This window comes from Lepidochelys kempii, chromosome 2, assembly GCF_965140265.1.
Source record: "Lepidochelys kempii isolate rLepKem1 chromosome 2, rLepKem1.hap2, whole genome shotgun sequence".
Lineage (NCBI taxonomy): Eukaryota > Metazoa > Chordata > Testudines > Cheloniidae > Lepidochelys > Lepidochelys kempii.
In genome coordinates, this window is record NC_133257.1 from 182,707,624 (window position 1) to 182,726,487 (window position 18,864).

Genomic DNA, 18,864 nt, shown 5'->3' on the forward strand with positions numbered 1-18,864 from the left:
CACACATATTTGCTTTTCCATGCACAAGTTTAATATTAATCTTCCACATGCGCTCTAAAATAATCCTCTGAATGGTAAAGCTAGTTACAAAGCTCAGAACGTGCCAAATGGTTCAGCAGTAGAGCTACTGCTTCCACAAGGTAGATCTGCAATATCACTCTTCAAGCAAAGGAGAACTTGGAATGTTGCAGAGGTAACACTAGTGCTTCTCTTCAAAGAGCGCAGTCTACATAACTACAACTCATTAGCGCCCTGGCACAGAACAATTCAGCACACTCAGAGCAAGCTGCCTGCTCTCTATTAGCCAGAGGGTACATTTTATACATAATTGCTACTGTATGACAAAGAAGGACCAAAAGTGTGTAAGAGAAGAAACATCAGTCCTGAATTTTGAGAGTCCTTCAAACACTCTGATTGTGACTTTGCACTGTTAGTACCAGAGAAACTTCTCACTACATATGCCTAGTCAGACCAGATAGCTAAACTGATCAATAGCACACAAAAAAGGCAGACAGAGAGATAGACAGCTATTCTGGGCAGTATTTTTTACCTGAGACAGCATACACACACAGTTTTCTGCAATGCAGTACAGCCAGATGAAGTAGTTCAGTACCACTGACAATGAGGGGGGTGGGGGGTGGGGAGAAAAAAAAAAGGAGAAAATTTGCAAGTGAGTTTCCAGGCCCCCATATTCTCAAATGTTAATTACCAGACAAATAAAATATTGTGCAACTAAACTATCACTCAGAATTAAAACATCTGAAATTATATTTGACAGCTAATAGTTGTTAAGTTCTCAGTAGATCCTTAAGAGACATTTTGCAGATGTGAGCACATGAAGCAAGCAAGCTTTTTCTGATTCAGCGTGATCCTGTTATCTAACAAGCTAGTACTAATACTTCCAGTGAGAGTAATAGTAGGGGGCAAATGTGTGATTGTCACTTTAGATGAGCATCATTTGATAGATATGGATACTACTTTACAGTTTGTATGAGACACAGTTACTAACAGTAGACTGAATTAATCTACAATACAAAATTAAATACTCATTATACTAAGATAGTCACAATATTTTGTATTCTGTGCCCATCCTCGATACACAAACAATCTTATTTACTGCAAAGAAAAGAGCTCTTGCACTATAATAAAATAATTAATAAATAATTAAAAAGTAATAATAATAGCAGCAGCAGCCACCTTTAGCTAGTTCCGATACCATAAGACATTGCTGCATCTGTGCAGTACCTTCAAGAACACCTAATTAAGAAATGAATGGTGTTAAGAACAGAGACAGGCATTACTCTTAAATTGGCTTATAATAAATAAAATAGCTTGCAAAGCAACATGGCTGCTGCGTACTTAGTAGACAAGTACTTTTTTAAAGAAGCACAGCAATGTTTATATGCAGCATCAGAACACAAGTAGAGGACATTTGGGGATTTTAATATAACCTAGACTAAGACTTTACCTTAATGAGCATAAACATTTTTTTCCATTTATGCTCTATACTATATAAATCAATAAGCAGATGAAATGCATAATTCAGAGTTCATGATTTTTTTTTAAATGGCTGTAAGAGTCAAACACTGCAGTGCCAAGAAGTAGATGTTGATTCAAATGAGATAGCTCAGACCAAACCCCCGGCACATTACAAAATTGATCTAGATGGTCTTTAGGGAGGCAAGTTAGCTACTATGACAAATTAGCCTAAAGCCTCCTAATTAGTGTAATCATCATCAGCAACATGGACTGTTTACTTACGAAACAAATTTTCCTACTTCCACCTGGAGTATTGAATCTCGCAGTTGCACTTCCAGGAGCAAATCTTCAGCTTGCATTCCATCTCCAGGTTTGACAGGGTGAGGATTAAAGATTCGAAGATATCCAATATAACTGCCAACAATTATTTTATCTGCAGAAAAATGTCCAACAAGAGGAAAATTAAAAATAGAGAAATAAATGTTCTGCATATGTGCTTAAAAGTGTACCCCTAAAATGATGGGATGTTTACACATAATTATGCTGATGTTCTGCATCCTAAATACCGAACTGACTTAAATATTTCAACAGTGAGAACGAGGAAGCGATAGTTCTCAAATTCCAGTCCAGTCTCCGAAATCCACTCTCTGAGTGTAGCCAGTACCTCCAAATGTTCAGTTCTCAAGTCTTAGAGATTTGGCAACGCTCTTCTCACCAAACAAGCAGCAGAATGTTGACTTTTAAAAATCTGGTAACAACAATGTTATAGGTGCTATCCAGATGAGAAATTGAAGTCTGGTTATTATTTTTTCAGGTCAATGTATCAAAAACGTAGAATGGGCCAAATTTAGGCTTGACATAAGTGGGTGAAACTCCCATTGACTTTAAAAAAAGAAAAAAGGAGTACTTGTGGCACCTTAGAGACTAACAAATTTATTTGAGCATAAGCTTTCATGAGCTACAGCTCACTTCATCGGATGCATTCAGTGGAAAATACAGTGGGGAGATTTATATACACAGAGAACATGAAACAATGGGTGTTACCATACACACTGTAACGAGAGTGATCACTAAGGTGAGCTATTACCAGCAGGAGAGCGGGGGGGAAATAGTGGATTTGGTTCAGGATTCCTATAGTAATAATATTTATTATGAAATAGTATTTAATAAAAGTCAGCAAAGATTCTTAAGAAACACAAATCTGAAGTAAGTAAACAAAAATGATTACAGAAAGCCCCCTGTGCCTCAGGAGATCAGTTCTGCTCACAACCTCCAGAGATGACACTAACATTTATCTCCTCCAGACATCTATCTGCATCTGAGATGTACCAATAAATCCTGTCCATAAGTCACATGGACATACTCATAATATAAAAGACCTGACTGTTTCAGAGTGGAGGCAGCCAAGGTTTACCAGGCTTTTAGCCATTTGGAACAGTTCCACAGGACCCCATTTCACACAGGTGGAGAAGCAGGCAGCTATCTTCACCTCTACTGTAGCAAACAACATTCATGCTGCAATTCATTCAACTCAGAGCGTGACCTCTGCCCCTTGCACTCTAATCTCTACCTCATCCATTTCTGTCACAATTTATCTGTATATCACACTGACAGATGAAGATGCAGTCATGAAGACATTTGTATGTCCCTTAGCTCCCTAAAGCTACCTCATTTACACGTTCTTTACAAAATATTTTTCTTACATTTGATAAACTTGCCTAAAGAGGGATTTTTTTCCCTTCATCCAGATGGGCAGGCAGTCAAGTTTACCTCTTATTTTATTTACTTTTGATCAAATTCCATACCAAAGGGTACCCCATCAAGTGCTCTGGCCACCCATAACATATTTACAGACAACGGAACATAGTAAATGCAAAGTAAAACGATTGACCAAAGCAGCAATACTTCTTCCTCCCACCTTAGCACTATTGAATATCCAGTAATATGATCTATACAGTTTAAGCTCTTCTCCCCCAGCAACAGCACTTTCCCACTAGACGGAAATTCCACCTTCAATTGCCTCAGCTAATACCTGCTCAGAAAGATGATTTTTTGGGCATGCTACCAAACCTAACAAATTCCAGCTATTTCAAGACATTTCAAAGGAATAACCAAAATAAATTGGTTAGTCTCTCAGGTACCACAAGTACTCCTTTTCTTTTTGCGAATACAGACTAACACGGCTGCTACTCTGAAACCAAAGGAAAGGAGAACACTCTGTCAGCAGCTCCCTTTTTCTTTTTTTTTTGAAAGAACAACTGCGGGGGGGCGGGGGAATCAAGTGCAAGGACTTTCTTCAGGTTTCAGAGTAACAGCCGTGTTAGTCTGTATTCGCAAAAAGAAAAGGAGTACTTGTGGCACCTTAGAGACTAACCAATTTATTTGAGCATGAGCTTTCGTGAGCTACAGCTCACTTCATCGGACTTTCTGATTACAACTGCAGCAGAATGGCACAGAAAGGCAGTCTCAGGTAAGCAGATCCCAAAACATTTAGGGATTTATAGGTCAAAACTAACACTTTAAAACTCTTGGTAGCAGGTCCCAAACGCAACCCTAGCTACTTCAAACCCAAGCTGACATCAAACATAACCTCTCATGGTTGAGCTAGCACTAGCTTCATTAAACTAGCAGTTACTTTCTTGAATTTTCCACCAAAAGATGCCCAAAACTGTATTTTGCAATTATACTTGATAAGTGTTTTTCCCCTTCAAGTGTATGGCAATGTTTTCAACAATTCTTTAATACTGTACACACACTGAGGTAATATTAAAAATATGAAAATGGTGCCACATACTTGTGAAAAAATGCCACTTACATGTTCCAGGCTCTAGCAGGGTTTCTTGAAAGCAATGACATCATATAAAATGAAATGATGCATTCTAGAATATCTAAGTGAAGTCTGAAAACACAAAGAAAAGGGGCAGGGGACAAAGTGTAGTAGTATATGCCGAATGCCTCCTACTTCATCTCGTTAATAAGCATTTAGCACATGTTGCTGGAGTCAATAAAATTTTCAGGCATGTTTATGTCACCTTTAAAATCTGAAGGCCAACTCAGAATTTCTGTTTACCTTGTCCACTGCCGCTGTTGTCAACATCAGCTACACATAAACACCCTTGATCAAATTCTTCTTTTTCTCCAAGAGCTGTTGACCACCAATCTCGGGCTTTAAATAAAGACATTCTCCTTCACGCTAAAAGGAAACAGAATCTGGGGTAAAATCCATACTTTTCATATCAAGTTATACAGATCATGTTAGCTTTTCTAGGAAGCATAGTAACCTAAATTATTTTTGCTTTGATTCCACATCAGATCAGCACAAAAACAAATTAAATCAGGAATTCTAAATATTTGTGAGGTGATGTCCCTGTGGAACTCGTTGGCAGGGAATGTTGTGAAGGCCAAAAAAACTGTAAGTAGGTTAAAAAAAGAATTAGAAAAGTTCATGGAGGATAGGTCAATCAATGGCTATTAGCCAAAATGGTCAGGGTTGCAACCCCATGCTCTAGGTGTCCCTAAGCACCTGACTGCCAGTTGTCAGGACTGGACCACAGCGGGATAGATCACTTGGTAATTGCCCTGTTCTGCTCATTCCCTTTAAAGCATCTGACACTGGCCATTGTCAGAAGACAGGCTACTGGGCTAGACAGACCATTGGTCTGACCCAATATGGCCATTCTTATGTTCTTATATCATCATATACTTTTCAAAGGTATACAAATGGAGCATATTTTTCAGAAACAACATTAGTTTGTACAAGATTCATAAGTTAATAATAATTAACAGCATATTATAGAAACTTAAGGTGGGAGATGGGGAGTCCACACAAAATCCAACAAGCAAAATTTAAAAAAAAACAAAAAACCACTTGGTAGGTATAAAAGTTCTGTTAGGTCTATTGTTGGGCCTTCAATCACACAGCTTAAAAACACTATGAAATGGATCAAGCCATAAATGATTTTACTGTCTTTGCAGGGCTCCTTGTACCTGACTATATCACAGAACCCATTTCAGGACCTGGACATCACTAACAAAAGACATTTCTCAGTCAAATACAAGAAGCATTTTCCAAAAAGCGCTCTTGAAAATTAATCTAAGCAGACTCCTTGCATTATTCTAGCACCTTTTATATGTCAAAGAATTATCCTTGCAGCTGCTTGGCAAGATAGCTGTCCCTTTAAAAGAGTACCAGCCTAACACCATACAAGAGAGGGGATCTTTCCAAAGGAGGTTTCTCCTCTGATTCAAGGGATCAAAAGAATCATCAGCTTGGTCTAGTTTTCCTAAACAGCAGCTTATTTCTCAGAGCACACCAAGATAAAAACAAATCAGCATCAAGACCTCCACTGTATAATCGCGTTGAAGAAGATGCCCTCATTACATGAGTGAGGGACTCTGTCCAATAGTAGAAAAGCCGATTTGTGCCCTACCCCTGCTGTTATCTTGGGTGGAGGAGTGGGGAGGGGGTGGAAGAGACTGGAGAGAGGATAACTTTTGTAGGCAGTGTGATATTTATAAGATTGCCATTGTTTAAATCCATATGTTGTCTTTTTAAAGCTTGATTGAATCTCAATAATTAGATTTAGTTACACACCATACAGAATACACAACAATTCTTGAATTATTTCTTAACTTTTTTTTAGTATTTATTTTCACTTATTTTTTGGTTTGTTTTTTAAAAAAGAACTGCTATGATGCCTGTTGCCTTGGCACTCAAGCATTGTTAGTTTTATTTATTCTAATTAGAAAAATACAAACAACACCATGCTAAACAAAACAGCCAACCTAAGGCCTGTTGCCTGTAGGGAGGGTATAAAGCTCCAAAATATAAACTATTTAACGACTAGCAACAAAACACATACAAACCTTTAACTAAACTAGATAAACTTCTACTTTACATAAATCAACATTCATACAAAAGTACTACAGGGCATTTTACAGGGTTAATAACGCAGTCATGGGAGAGAGCAGAAGACGGGGATTAAATAGGATGATCTGGGAATTATTTTCCCCTAATGCCCTACTGACATCTTTTGATTATTGCCTCTGCTTCTCCTCACTGTAAGGTGAGTAGAGAATTTCTGAGCGAAAATAACAGGGAAAATATAAGCACCACTTTATATTTTCCATAGATATGGGAAGGGGTGACACTACACAGGGCTCCTCCATCTCCAGCACCCAGCCAGTGCAGAACCCGTACGTTTGCGAGCGTGGGCTTCGTCCACTCTAGTTTTAAAGCTCCCAAGCGAGAGGGCTGCAAGTTTCCAGGCACTGCACAAACCATTGCCTTGCATGAGACAACCGGGCTACTCACCAGACCCGTCCAAGCAGGGGCCTCTGCACCCCCAAGTACCTATCCTGGAAACTGACCAGCAACCACGGCGGAGGAGGCGTCTACATTAGGGGTGTGCGCGAGCAGAGAGGTGCGGGTTCCTCCCAAGCTCCAGCCCTGGGGCTCAGCGGGTCCCCGAGGACGGAAATCAACAGGCGCCAGCCGGCTCAGCCCTCCCCGCTCGCAGCCCCGCCGACGGGACAGGGTGCGGGGTGGAGGACGGAGAGCCGCTGCTCAGGGAGAGGCTGCAGGCGGCACCAGCTGCCCCGCTCCGCCAGCCGCAGCGGCCATCTTCGCGCCCGTTGTCATAGCACTTTAACAACCAACCCAGCTCCCTGAGAGCGGGGACCGGAAGCGGAAAAGGGGTCTACCCCGGAGCGTCCCGGGAGATGTAGTTTGGAAAACACCAGAGTGGCCCTGATAGGGCGGGTGGGGTTGTACCATTCCCTGAGGGAGGGGAGAGCAGCTCCCCTCTTCCGAAAGCAGCCAGCCCCGGAGCCATTTCAGCTGCATTTCTCTTTTGACGTATGGAGAAAACGACGCAGTATGGAAGCGCCACAACCTGCTGGGGGGGAAAAGGGAGGCTGATAAAACTCCCCCTCTGAATGGTCTTTCCCAACGTCGTCCCCTCCTTCCCTCCTGTGTGGTAGCGTCGGGATCTCTCGGCCTCTGCCGCTCGCGGGCCCCGGTGTTGCTGTCGGGGGGACACCGAGACTTCCCAGCCCACCCTCCCCGCAGAGGGGGGAGCCGCCATGGATCGGACCGCGGTGGCCAAAATGGGAGCGGTGGCCAGCGCCAGCGTGTGCGCCCTGGTGGGGGGAGTCGTCCTGGCCCAGTACCTCTTCACCATGAAGAAGAAGACAGGCAGGAAGACCAAGATCATCGAGATGGTAGGTCCCAGCGGGACCGCGCGTCGCCCCGGACACCCTCCTGCCCCCAGCCCGGGGCCTGGGAGGGCTCCTACCCCTAGGGTTGGGCTTGTCCGTCCTGACAGCCGCCTGAGCCCCCACGTGCCGCTGGCCGTCTGTTTCGGGCAGCTTCAAAGCCTGCTCGCCCTGAGTCTGTGGGGAGGGGGAGGAGGAGTCCGAATCCATCCCTCGGTACGTCTACATAGGCAGGTGTGTGGGGATTAAAGTCCTTCCAGATTCACGCTGGCGTGACAGGATCGGCTGGAGTCCTAGCGGGGGAATCCGCCGCTGGGCTCTGAGGCGCTGATGTGAGAACATCAGACTAGGAGGGGTTTTTGTGGTTTGCTTGTTTGCAAACTGGTCGCCAGGAGTGCTGGAAGAGTTTGTATAGTGAGGGTGTGGAGAGCCATTGAACCAAACTGCAAGTGCTGTGTATGCTGGAAACCACTTCAAGCCAGGGAGTTGCGGCAGCTCCCCTAGTTCCCGCACCTAGGCTGGTTGCAGTTTTACAGTGGAGTTGGTTGGGTGAGACGAAAAATGAGGGAGCGGCGAATGGAATGCTTGTGAAAGGCTTCCGCTCCACAGCTCTGCAAAGTGTAATGCAAAACTGGTACAAATAAGTGTATTATCCATGCAAGCTTCATCCATACTGCATCAGGCTCGTTCTGGAGTAGCCAGCTCCAGTAACTGTCATTTGCTGCCCATGGCATATTTAGTAACTAGCCTTTTTACAGAGGCACTTGACAAAAGTGCCAGTTGTTAAGGTGGTTTTTGTGATATGGACACTTGTCCAGTAAGAACTGGACTGAGACCACCAACTTATTTCACACTAGCCCTCTATGATGTATCAGGGGACTGCTGCCACTAGATTCGATTTAAGGCCTAGATTTTTATAATTATTCATACATAATTGGTTCTAACAGATACCACAATTGTACATGCAAATAGTAAAATGTTCAGCTGTTCATTTGACTGTGCAATTACTCCCACCTGTATGTGCAAATCACATGTTTATCAAAACATGAATCCCAGCAAAAATCCACTGTGTGCTATCACTAATCTCCGTGAACCATCTCATTTCCCCCCCCCCCAGTGAAAAATCTTTACATGCCAGGTGCAATGTATAGAAAGTATGGGGTTTTGGTTTTGTTTTGTATGGTTTTGGTTTCCTGTTACAGCTGCTTGTGGAGGTATGGAAGTTGAGGTTTGTAGCTTCAGATAGCTCTACTTTCCTAAAATATTTGGAAAGAGGGTAGAAGGATTTAAATAAGGCTTTGTAAAATGTGCTATTGACACCATAAATTAAAATTAATAAACTAAATTATAAATGCTATTTTTCTTAAATGTTGTTACTGGTAGGTTATCTTTGTTTATTGCTTATAGCAGTTTTGTGAAATTCAAACTACTGAAAATTAAGGCCCTGAACCCACAAACACTTAAGCAGGTACATAACTTTTCTTACATAAATAGTCACATTGACTTCAATTGGACTGTGATTAAAGTTAAGCATGTTCCTAAGTATCAGTGGCTAAAATAGTTTTTTTTTTTCCCTTTAAATCTTTGCTGTTGGGTTATGTCTTTACAGGGGGGCGCATAGTTTTTAATTACATCTACTAACTAATGTGAAAACCACAGACTCCCTTGTCTTCACTAAGACTTTACTTTGAGTTAGCTAACTCAGGTTAAGAACACTCCTTTTCTTTGTTTTTTGCTTATCACTTTTGTTTGTAAGTGTTTGAAGGAAAACATAAGTTTCTGGAATGTTAGAATTAGAGTTTTGCAAATGAATTGATTAGAAGAGGGCAAGTGAGGTGGTCAGAGATGCAAAATAACTGCAGTTCATTCCATGGCTGCAGAGATAAAGGAGTGTATTCCATGGATATGAATAATGAGTAAATGTGAAGTATAAAAAGTGTTGAGGTATTTAAAATAAGGGGGGAAAAAAAGAAAAAAGGTAACACTACTTTTTTGGGAAGAGTTGTGTTAGCTGTCAATTGTGGCGAAACAAAGTAATTCTGCCCCAAAGAATGCAGGTCTTCCCAAATGAGTGGCAATAATGTTATACCGCACTACCATATATTTTGTTTATGCTATTCAGTGTTTCTCCTTTTGTATTCTGTTGTGGGTCTCTGCTTTTTTATATTTGATGTACATAAGTTACTATGGGAAACAATGATGTCACATTAGTGTGAGGGGAGCTTGAAGACCTCCATCAGTGCAGGATGAAATCAATCTATTTCATTCTGTTTGAAATAAGGAATGTATAATACTTCACACTTACATAACATCTACCCTTCAAGCATCTCAAACTTAATTACAAAGATTCATGAGGCTTCCCAACACTCCTTGAGGTAAATAAGCATTGCTCTATCAATTTTATAAATAGGTAAACTGAGGTGCAGTGGTTAAATCACTTGTCCAATGTGAGTGGCAATCAGGAAAAAGATTGTGGGAGTCCTGCCTCCTACTCTCCTGCAGTAGCCAGTAGACACACTCCCTCTCCGATTAGCATGACCATGGCGTCAAGAGCATGGGAACTTTGAAAGATGTCCAATATGATGGTCCATTTGAGAGAAGGAGAATTTTGAAGGGGAAGATTCTGAGCCTGATGCAAGTAGTGATTTGGAGAATATCTCTTGAGGAGCTAATGTTGGACCCACTCATGCAGCAGTGACCCTTAAAACCCTCTCATTACTGGTAATAAGAGTATTAACAGAACGGTTTTTAAATGTTTTTCATTTCAGTATTAAACATGGTTTAGCTGGCCAGTGGAGACCAGGCACTACCATTTTATAAACTATGTTTTAGACTAGTGCATACCTAGAATAATCATTTTACTGTTTTGAATGATACATTCCCAAAGACATGCATAACTAAAACAAGTTGGCATTGCCTGAAGACTCTTCTAAGACCCGCGTGGAGTAGATAATTAGAAAATGGTTTGTAAAACCGGTCTATTCAGGCCAGGAAAAGCATATTTACACTATATTAGCATGAACTGTCTTTAAACATTTGTTCTCCTAACTGGCTTTTTCCACCCATTCTAGATGGGGTCCAACTAGGAGTTGAGACTTCAGACATTCTGTTTCTGTGGTCCAGAGTCCAAAATGCTCTTTTAGGCATTTTTGTCAAGTTCTAGAGACCGATGGGAGGAAAAATGTGGCCTCAAAACAAAATGCCAGAGTTCTGGGTTTTTTTCTAAAATAGGTACAAAACCTATTCATATTTTCTCAGATAGGACTTTCTTTACCACAGTCAACTGAAGAATCAGTTTGATCTTCTCTTTCTACAATAGAACTTAGTCCAGTCAAGAAATGAAATTGATTAAACTTTTTTGGTTCAACACCAGTTTTGAAGTACAGCTTCTTATAAAACCTGGAAGGGTTGATGAAATCACCATTACTGATCTATCTTCTTTGAAAATTGATTCCTCATAGTCTTAATAATTATCAATAAAATGTGCTAACATTTGCAATTTGAGCTCCAAATAGTAAAGGTCAGGATTCAGTGCATCCAGTAATGTGATTTTTTTTTTTTTTGAAAGAACGTTAGGGCAGCACTAACTCGTTACCAACACATTTTTGGTGAAAGAGATAGGAGGGTAGAAGATATGTCTGTAAAACAGAAAAATATTTTTTCAGTGATACTGTTCAATGTTCAATGATAATGTTAGTTTAAAAAAAAAAAAGGTTCTAGGCATGTACCACATCAGTTCAGATTTTTTTTGTTATTGCTAATTGCAGTTGCATTGTAATAAGTTACTCACTGGCTCCATTTTTCCTTGAATTATTCAGGTGATAATCTAATGCAGGAACTAAATTGAAATCTATCTCAATGCTTTTATGACTAGGTTTTATGAATGAAATGGATGTTGGTTGGTTTTGCTTTTTTAAATTTATGTTCAAATGATAGAAAGTAAATTTAAATAAGTAATTTTCTTTTCATGAAAATAAACATTATTTCTTGAATAAGCTTTAGGCAAAAAACTGCTGTGGCAAAACAAAGTCATTCTCTACAAAAAGAAAAGGAGTACTTGTGGCACCTTAGAGACTAACCAATTTATTTGAGCATGAGCTTTCGTGAGCTACAGCTCACTTCATCAGATGTTTACCGTGGAAACTGCAGCAGACTTTATATACACACAGAAATCATGAAACAATACCTCCTCCCACCCCACTGTCCTGCTGGTAATAGCTTATCTAAAGTGATCAACAGGTGGGCCATTTCCAGCACAAATCCAGGTTTTCTCACCCTCCACCCCCCCACACAAATTCACTCTCCTGCTGGTGCTAGCCCATCCAAAGTGACAACTCTTTACATAATCAAGTCGGGCTATTTCCTGCATAGATCAAGGTTTTCTCACATCCCCCCCACCCCCATACACACACAAACTCACTCTCCTGCTGGTAATAGCTCATCTAAACTGACCATTCTCCAGGTTTAAATCCAAGTTAAACCAGAACATCTGGGGGGGGGGGGGGGGGGGTAGGAAAAAACAAGAGGAAACAGGCTACCTTGCATAATGACTTAGCCACTCCCAGTCTCTATTTAAGCCTAAATTAATAGTATCCAATTTGCAAATGAATTCCAATTCAGCAGTTCCAGACTCCAGCGAGAAACTGCTGAATTGGAATTCATTTGCAAATTGGATACTATTAATTTAGGCTTAAATAGAGACTGGGAGTGGCTAAGTCATTATGCAAGGTAGCCTGTTTCCTCTTGTTTTTTCCTACCCCCCCCCCCCAGATGTTCTGGTTTAACTTGGATTTAAACCTGGAGAATGGTCAGTTTAGATGAGCTATTACCAGCAGGAGAGTGAGTTTGTGTGTGTATGGGGGTGGGGGGGATGTGAGAAAACCTTGATCTATGCAGGAAATAGCCCGACTTGATTATGTAAAGAGTTGTCACTTTGGATGGGCTAGCACCAGCAGGAGAGTGAATTTGTGTGGGGGGGTGGAGGGTGAGAAAACCTGGATTTGTGCTGGAAATGGCCCACCTGTTGATCACTTTAGATAAGCTATTACCAGCAGGACAGTGGGGTGGGAGGAGGTATTGTTTCATGATTTCTGTGTGTATATAAAGTCTGCTGCAGTTTCCACGGTAAACATCTGATGAAGTGAGCTGTAGCTCACGAAAGCTCATGCTCAAATAAATTGGTTAGTCTCTAAGGTGCCACAAGTACTCCTTTTCTTTTTGCAAATACAGACTAACACGGCTGTTCCTCTGAAACCTGTCATTCTCTACAGTAGGCTTCCTCCCACCCCCCTTTTGATTTTTACCACTAGTTGTAACAATGAGAGTACTAGCGTAGACCAGCTGCCAGTGTTAAAATCAGTATGTCACCTAACTTTTAAGCAAGTTCAGATCATGGTAGTTCGTCTGTACTAGAGCTACTGTCAGTGGAAGTGAACTGGTGATTGTAGGTGACATTGCTGTGGGGGAAGGTCTACTCCTTGTGGATTAAACAGTCAGTGGCTTTAAATGCACATGCAGTGTTTAAGGTACTTTAAAGTATCTGCTAGACTTTTAGTCTGAGAAGACCACTATTTCTAGAAATTGAGGTGCCAGCCTGTTGACATTTATAACTTTTATTCATTGCATGAGGAAGAATACATCAGCTTCCTCCCTGCATTGATTTGGTGCCTATGCTACTTGACTTGACCAGCATTTCAAATGCTTCAGATAGGAGTAGTATGTCTTTCAGATGTCTGACTCTTTACTGCTTCCTGTCCTGATACTCCACTCTAAGAAAAATAACTAGGCAGTTTTGGAGAAATCTCAGCTAAGCTGAAATGACGGGGAAGAGGGTATTATCAGTTCTTTACTGGATTCTGTGGTTTTTAATCAGAGGAAGATATTAATTTTTTAAAATGTAGGGTTTTCCTTTCACTAGCTGACTTAGGTGCAGTGCACACAATAAAACAGCAGATGGTACCAACTTGAATTTTAAAACCTTATAATACACTGTATTAATCTAATATGACCACTTTCACTATATATATTTTATGGAGGTATACAACTTCTAAACCAAAAAAAAATAAAACTTGTCATTAAAGAAATGTACGTTCCTTCCCCACATCTCTGCCAACTATGCAAAAGATATTTTTATATATTTGATGGCATACATCCTTGAGTAGAGGTTTTTAGATGCAAACTAAGTCCTAAAACATAGAATTTGAAATGTTAAATTTTGTTTTTTATAAACTGTAGGTTTTCCATGATGATTTGTCAGTTAACACTCACAGATGCATAAGGTTTGCAAATACATAGGGGAAAAAAAGAATTTTATTCTGTTTTATCAAGAATAAATAAAATTGAATCATTCTATTGTATTAAGTTATATAATTTCACTGGATAGAATTAAGCTGCAGAGAATTCATTCACTGGTTGATTTTAAAGATGAAAGGGACTATTATAAACTAATCTGATCTCCTATATAACACAGGCTAGAGAACCTCACCAAGTAAATGTTGCATCAATCTCATAACTTCTGTTGGAGCTATAACACATCTTTTAGAGAGATATATGTAGTCTGGATTTAAAGACTTCCAGTGATAGAAAACCACCACACCTCTAAGTAAATTGTTTGTGTTTAATTACTCTCACTTAAAAACTTGAACCTATTCTTTTGAATTTTCATCCTGATCTCTTATCTCTCTCTTTCCATTCCACTAAGACCTTCTTGCCTGGGTTTTTCCACCTTCTTTAACAAGATAACATTAAAACTTGAAATACTTAGTTTTGAGGTGTTCAGGTAGATAAGCCAAACTTACAGCAGTAATTCCTGCTTTAATGTATTCACTTTAGTTCCTATTGAAGGTGATGGGTGGAGCTGTTGTTTTTATGTTGGAAAGAGAGAGTATTATTCAGTTTTCAAAGACAAATACGGATTTTGTAAAGGATAGACTATACTCTGGAAATGTGGTGAATCAGAGTTATATAGTGAAGGAAGCTGTTTTCTGTAGGATCCCTACCTTGCTTATTGCAGAAGCTGGAAGGTATATGGTGAATGAACCCAGAGACGGCAGGAAGAGGAAAAAATGGTCTCATGCTTTTTTAAATTTTTTTATTTTATTTTATGGAGTTACTTTCTTAGATAGTTGGAAATGTCACGCGAATTGGATATCAAGTGGCAAAAAAAAGCCACTGACAAAGATGATATTACAAAAGAATTTAGAATGATGACTATTTACAATTATATTTCCAGCAATGTAAATTACAGCTAATCAGAGTGGAATAATGTGGTAAGAGTTCGGGTTTCCTCTGGTTTCAGTGAAGATCCTGTTCATTTTTGGCACCAAGAGACACAGAGCTTCTGAGACTACATAGTAATAATAATGCACTTGGTTGTCCATGACCTACATCTTGTCTGTTATGCTTAAACAGTAGCACTGTGAAGTAATACTTGGTAAGATCTGTTGAGCTTCACAAATACTGTTACTATGTGAATTTTGAAATGGTTCTTTGTAGAGCCTTTCCATGGTTTGGTGTAAGACTTCTTTGATAGTTCTAGTGTTTGTCAGCGTAACATATGTTTGGGTCTTGAACAAGGCCTGTTTTTCATCCCCCTTGTCTCCTTTCCTTTCCTTCTTTGAATACTGACTTTTTGATCATTCACATACAACTTATCCCTGGAAAAGGGACTATATTAAATTGAAATTATTTGATATGATGTTATTGTATAATGGAATGGGTTGAGAACCAAAAAGAATTTATGCTACAGGGCTAATAGAGGCTTGGACTCCTGGATGGACACTGCACCCAGGCTGCCCGTTTGGAACTTTGGGGGATTTGAATTTGTAGGATCGCTGGCTGGCTCCTGGAGACAGGGAGCAGGTCAGCGAGCTAGATTGACCATGAAGGGAAGCACTGTGGGGCTCCGATAAGACTAGGCTTTCCCTCCCAGTCCCTGAGTAAGAAGTAGAAGGGTTACTGAAAGCTGTTGTTATGGTGAAATTATGTTTAATCTGGTTAAATAAAAGTTGAATGGTTTTTCCAACCCAGAAGTCGGTGGTATAGTCAATCAGTGGGTTTTGAAGAGATCTGCAGGGCCCTTGAAATAGGGTTAAGAGAAGCAGCCAGGATTGCCCAATATTTACAGGTGAGTGTTCTGAGGGGTAGAAATGCTGTTTTAGCAACCCGGAGACACTTGAGTTGAACAAGGTGTGTGCCTGGGAAGGACCGGTCATGTGACACCTGTTAAATTGTACCTCATCAAGAGTGCAATGGCTTTTCTTGATTTTGTTTAGTTCTGTACTGGTAACAGAATATTTTCTTTGCTATTTTCTCAAATGTTGGAAGCAGATCAGACTGAATTCCAATTCCCAGTCAAGCTCTAACTTATCGTTAAGGCTCTAGAGTGCAGTTCAAAGCAAGACATATCTTTACGCTTGCTTAAAAATACTAAAAATTAAGAGTATGCTCATAGTAAGCTACAATTCTGACACTATCCTTAACACCTAATGATTATGCATACAAATAGACAATTCTTGCTGACCCGCACCCAGAGAACCTTAAATTAGTGATATCTGTGTTGTAGTCTTCTTTGGATATCATGGTTTTAAGCAGGAAAGGTAACAGAAAGAAATATGTGTCTTCTGCTTTTATGTATTCCAAGCTAAAAAACAGTTGGATAGTTAAAACTGTAAATATTTTATTAGTTTACAACATTTATTTCTTAAAAGCAAAAAATCCCTGTAGCACTTAATTATTTCTAGACTTTCTGGCATTTAAGATAGCTGAAGTAGCCGAGATATTCATATACAGTGAATGCCATAAAAATGTCTCTGTCCTTAACCCTGCTTCTTTTAATATTCTCCCTTCCTGTTACAAACATATTAGTTACCATTTAGCAACCTAAATATTAATTATTGTAATAATAAACTGCATTACTATGGTCCACTGTTTTGATATTTTCTGCACCCGTAATACCATTTTAAATGCAGATATAGGATAATCTCAGGCCTTTTGTTCAAATGGACTGGGGTCTTTCTGTTGAAGTTGAGCATGGAAAAATTGTCATGAAACTGGAGAGGAAGGAGGAGACCAGGCAGAATAGCAATTCAAGAGGCCCCTGTGCACTCCCTGCGTGATACAAAAGGCAAGCTCTATTTCAGTTCTGAATAGCTGGTTGCAGAGGGAGTGTTCAGAGGCAGAACAGAGTGATTGGAGCAGGGGGACTTGACTCAGCATCTCCTGCTCCCCAGGTGGGTGCCCTATTGTACTACAGAGTCATTCACACTTTCATGGATCAAGTAACCAGGGATACCTATGAAGCGGTGGAGGGGATACATTTCATCACCATCCTAACCACACAGAGCCTGGTTCCTTGGAGTCAGCATGGGAAGTGTTTCAGAGTAGCAGCCGTGTTAGTCTGTATTCGCAAAAAGAGTAGCTCACAAAAGCTTATGCTCAAATAAATTTGTTAGTCTCTAAGGTGCCACAAGTACTCCTTTTCTTCATGGGAAGTGTGAAATTCACCCTTAGTGTTACTGGATTATCTGAAGGAACTTTTTAAGAAGACATACTATAAGGGATCCTAAAAGATAAGAAAGGAACTAATTTGATAGCCTTAGTAGGTAACTTTATCTGTAATATGTTAACACCATTACATTCCTACACAAGTATTTAGCATGTAGCTTGATGTCTAGGACTGCATTGTGGATTAAACTTTGGACTGGGGATTTTAGTTCCAAATTGGGTCTCGCAGCTCTACTTTTCAAGGGTCAGAGTTTATTTGATCTAGATACAGCATTCTTAGACTTAGTGATTTTAAGCAGATTTTTTTTCTATTGGTAGATAAGAGAAAAAGAGAATCAGCAACAACCACTTCTGTGCAGACTTTAGGTAATCTAAATTTCACTCTAGATAAAGTCTTGTGTTGGAGGTGTGTTTTCTAGGTAAAATGCATTTACAAACTCTTTCAACATACAAACAAATAGATGTTTAATTTGGACTGTGACAAGTACCATATGTAATTAGAAATCTATGTGCTGAAAACAGTCATAAGTGGTGTGGGTCAGAATTACATTTTTCTAGTGTGCAAGATGAATTTTCACATTTCTTAGTAATTAAATGTATGACTTATAAGGGCAGTAGAATATTTACATAACTTATTACCTTTTCCAACTGTAACTTCCATGCTTAGGTTTTTAATATTATAATATTGTATGTAAGCATTTATTCACAGTAGCAACCTTAAATGTAAATTTACCTCCAGTACAGGGTTTTTTTGTGTTTGCATGTTTTTGGTTGGGGGATGGAGGAAGTTCTTTGGCTGTAAAATTCCCTCTCTCCTTGAAAGACCTGGTGTTCTCTAACTAAAGGTCAGAACTGATCAGGTCTCTCTAACACTGCTGCTCCATTACCATACCAGCGTTAAAGGGAGCTGCTCAGTATTGATCAGGCAAGGATAGAAATGCAGAGAACTTGAATGTTAGGGAGTAATCTGTTAGAGAAAAGACTGGAAGAGGCAGGAAAGAGGGAACAAAACTAGAGGGAATAATTAAAAAGTGAAGCCATGCCCAGAAAAATCATAGCATTCCTGTCTCCATACAGGAGGAAGGAGAGTTGCGTCACCTTCCAAAATATAAATATTAAAGCCCAGCAGAAGTTTCTTCTTTGAATTTCACAGTTGGGGGTGGGGGAAAGAGAAAAATGGAGTGGAAAGTCTCTGCATAAAAGCAGGTTCTTCATTTATGGTTGTCTCTAAAGGGAAAGTTAAATCACCTACTTTTTGTATATATTCATACTCTTGGAGCTTGTGCCTTTGGTGCTGCACAGGAAGCTACTTTGATTGATAGCACTGTATACATGAAGCCTAAGGTTGAGACCCAAGGGCCAAAAGTATGGCTCATTTTATTCTTGCCTCAGTTGGGTGAAGGTCAGAACCCTTCAGCCCTTGGTCTCGGTAGTTAACTCTAGCTCTGTTCCATTTGGAGTTTCTTCCTGGCCACGGTTCTCTTCTTTTGCTCAGTTTATTTTTGTTGCCATCCAATAATTTTTTTTCCTAAACATCAAGCGATACACGTTGTGGCTTGGTAAAATGTCACTTATTGACCAGTATTCCGAGTACTTACAGTTCCTGAGTAAAGGTCACTCCCAGATGTCTACTGATCACTAAGGGTACATACTGGTTTTCATAAG

General features: G+C 40.0%; 2 protein-coding genes across 19 annotated transcripts in view; one reads left to right on the forward strand and one right to left on the reverse strand.

Moving 5' to 3' along the window:
• BBS9 (Bardet-Biedl syndrome 9) overlaps positions 1 to 7,927 on the reverse strand; it is a 439,570-nt gene extending 431,643 nt beyond the window's left edge. For 5 of the 17 annotated variants that reach the window (XM_073332917.1, XM_073332911.1, XM_073332908.1 and 2 more), the window contains exons 1-4: positions 6,794 to 7,180; positions 4,550 to 4,672; positions 1,762 to 1,912; positions 551 to 615 (exon numbers count right to left, since the gene is read on the reverse strand). In XM_073332917.1, the coding sequence (XP_073189018.1) occupies positions 551 to 615; positions 1,762 to 1,912; positions 4,550 to 4,661 (328 nt within the window). In that variant the 5' untranslated portion in view covers positions 4,662 to 4,672; positions 6,794 to 7,180. Of the gene's footprint in view, positions 1 to 550; positions 616 to 1,197; positions 1,258 to 1,761; positions 1,913 to 4,294; positions 4,379 to 4,549; positions 4,673 to 6,793; positions 7,182 to 7,775 lie in introns of those variants that run through there. The other 12 variants (XM_073332923.1, XM_073332924.1, XM_073332919.1 and 9 more) reach the window with 11 other exon arrangements.
• Positions 7,448 to 18,864, forward strand: part of NT5C3A (5'-nucleotidase, cytosolic IIIA) — a 37,702-nt gene continuing 26,285 nt past the window's right edge. The window contains exon 1 of one of the 2 annotated variants that reach the window (XM_073332957.1): positions 7,448 to 7,701. Coding sequence is in view for 1 of the 2 variants with exons in the window: in XM_073332954.1 (XP_073189055.1) it covers positions 7,564 to 7,701 (138 nt within the window). In the remaining variant the exon portion in view is untranslated. The remainder of the gene's footprint in view (positions 7,702 to 18,864) is intronic. The other variant, XM_073332954.1, reaches the window with a different exon arrangement.